This window comes from Aptenodytes forsteri, unplaced genomic scaffold, assembly GCF_000699145.1.
Source record: "Aptenodytes forsteri isolate BGI_AS27 unplaced genomic scaffold, ASM69914v1 Scaffold172, whole genome shotgun sequence".
Classification (NCBI taxonomy): domain Eukaryota; kingdom Metazoa; phylum Chordata; class Aves; order Sphenisciformes; family Spheniscidae; genus Aptenodytes; species Aptenodytes forsteri.
Window position 1 is genome coordinate 1,184,583 of NW_008795018.1, and position 1,567 is coordinate 1,186,149.

Genomic DNA, 1,567 nt, shown 5'->3' on the forward strand with positions numbered 1-1,567 from the left:
GTGGTGTTTAGCTGCCTGCTGGGTTAAACTGTGACAAGAACAGAGAAGAAAGCTGTAGCACATTATCTATGATCTCTTTTCAGTTATCAAATTGTGGCAGAAGAGGAAAAACTTGTGTATGTTACAACTTGTATTTATTCTATAGCACATAACTTAGCTTAATAAGCTTTTACATGTGTCATACACGTATGAGCCTCTGTTGTGGTCTAGATACCTGAATTCACTTCTTGTTCTTTGCTTTCATTGGTAAGAGGATTATCATGGAGCTTCAAGTAGATTTCAATTGCTGATCGAGCAGCCTTGAAGTAGAAGGCATGTTTCCTGAGCACATCTTCTAATCTCAAAAGGTCTACATAGGCACGAAGAGTCATCTTTCTCATGCAGTATGTGTGGAAGTCAAATTGATCATCTGTTATCTCAAAAAAATGCTTCAAGAAAAAAGAGAAAAAACCACACAACTTATGCACTTCCCTTACTTAGTCTATTTTTTTGTTTTTAAATTAGATGGAGCTGAATAAAGTTACAACTGATACTATTTACAGGCAATATTTAACCGGCATAGGAATATTCACATAATACTGATTGTCCAAGAGAACGTGTCAGTAGGGAAAAAACCCAACCAGAAAAAAAAATCTTATTTTGTTAACAAAAACTATAATGTGATTGTTCAAAGACTTAGGCACTCTTTAAAAGTCAAGTGAAATGCGATTACTCTGATTAAAAAAACCAGTCGGCAAAAGACAGCATAAAGTTAAAGTACAAGTAGTTGTATAGTTAGGAGACATGGTATTTTATATTGAATCCTTTTCACTTCAAATAATAGTTTGTCATATAATAGCTAGGGATGACATCTTACCTATTACAATAAATCATCAAGTATTAACCTGTTTTTAAAAATCATTATACTAGAAACATTATATGCAAAGAAAATCATGCTGATAACATCAGCAAATATCTTCATTAGTGTGTGAGAAATATTGGGAAAAAAATTGGTGGTGTTTGCACCTACTTACCCTTTCTACTTCGTGGCATTTTTTCAAGGCATCACCATACTTCCCCAGCCTTTGATAAGCTGCAGCACATTCAGTCTGGAACCACATACACTGCATCTCATTTAGGTTTTCCATAGCAGAAGTTCCTTCCTGAAATAAGTGTCATTATCACTTTTTGCTATTATAACTCACCAGCTGCTTCTTTCAACTATGGCTAGTTTCGGGCCATTAGTAGGGAAAAAAAATATCAATCCTTCAACTACTTGGAATACTATAGAAAATGGATATAACCACCCAGCAACTGAGAATAATGCTTCTGATACCCTATGCTCCCCAATATAGAAGGGAATAGATTTAAATGATTTAAAAAAGTTATCTGAGCAAGATTACTGTCTCAACAGATTTTTAAGATTAACTCATGCTTGTATACACAGTCTTACTTTTACAATTTGGAGGCAGAAAACACTATTTTTAAAAATCTTAAAGTTCAGCAAATACTTTTCATTGTTTCCCCCCCCCCATCAGGTAAGTGGCATCTACTAGTCTAAAAATCCACCGATATATTTACTGCTTTA

General features: G+C 34.3%; 1 protein-coding gene across 2 annotated transcripts in view; it reads right to left on the minus strand.

Annotated features, from left to right (window-relative positions):
- Positions 1–1,567, minus strand: part of NAA16 (N(alpha)-acetyltransferase 16, NatA auxiliary subunit) — a 66,046-nt gene that overhangs the window by 9,764 nt on the left and 54,715 nt on the right. For both annotated transcript variants that reach the window (XM_009275644.2, XM_009275645.2), the window contains exons 12-13: positions 1,014–1,142; positions 215–428 (exon numbers count right to left, since the gene is read on the minus strand). In XM_009275644.2, coding sequence (XP_009273919.1) covers positions 215–428; positions 1,014–1,142 — 343 coding nt within the window. The remainder of the gene's footprint in view (positions 1–214; positions 429–1,013; positions 1,143–1,567) is intronic.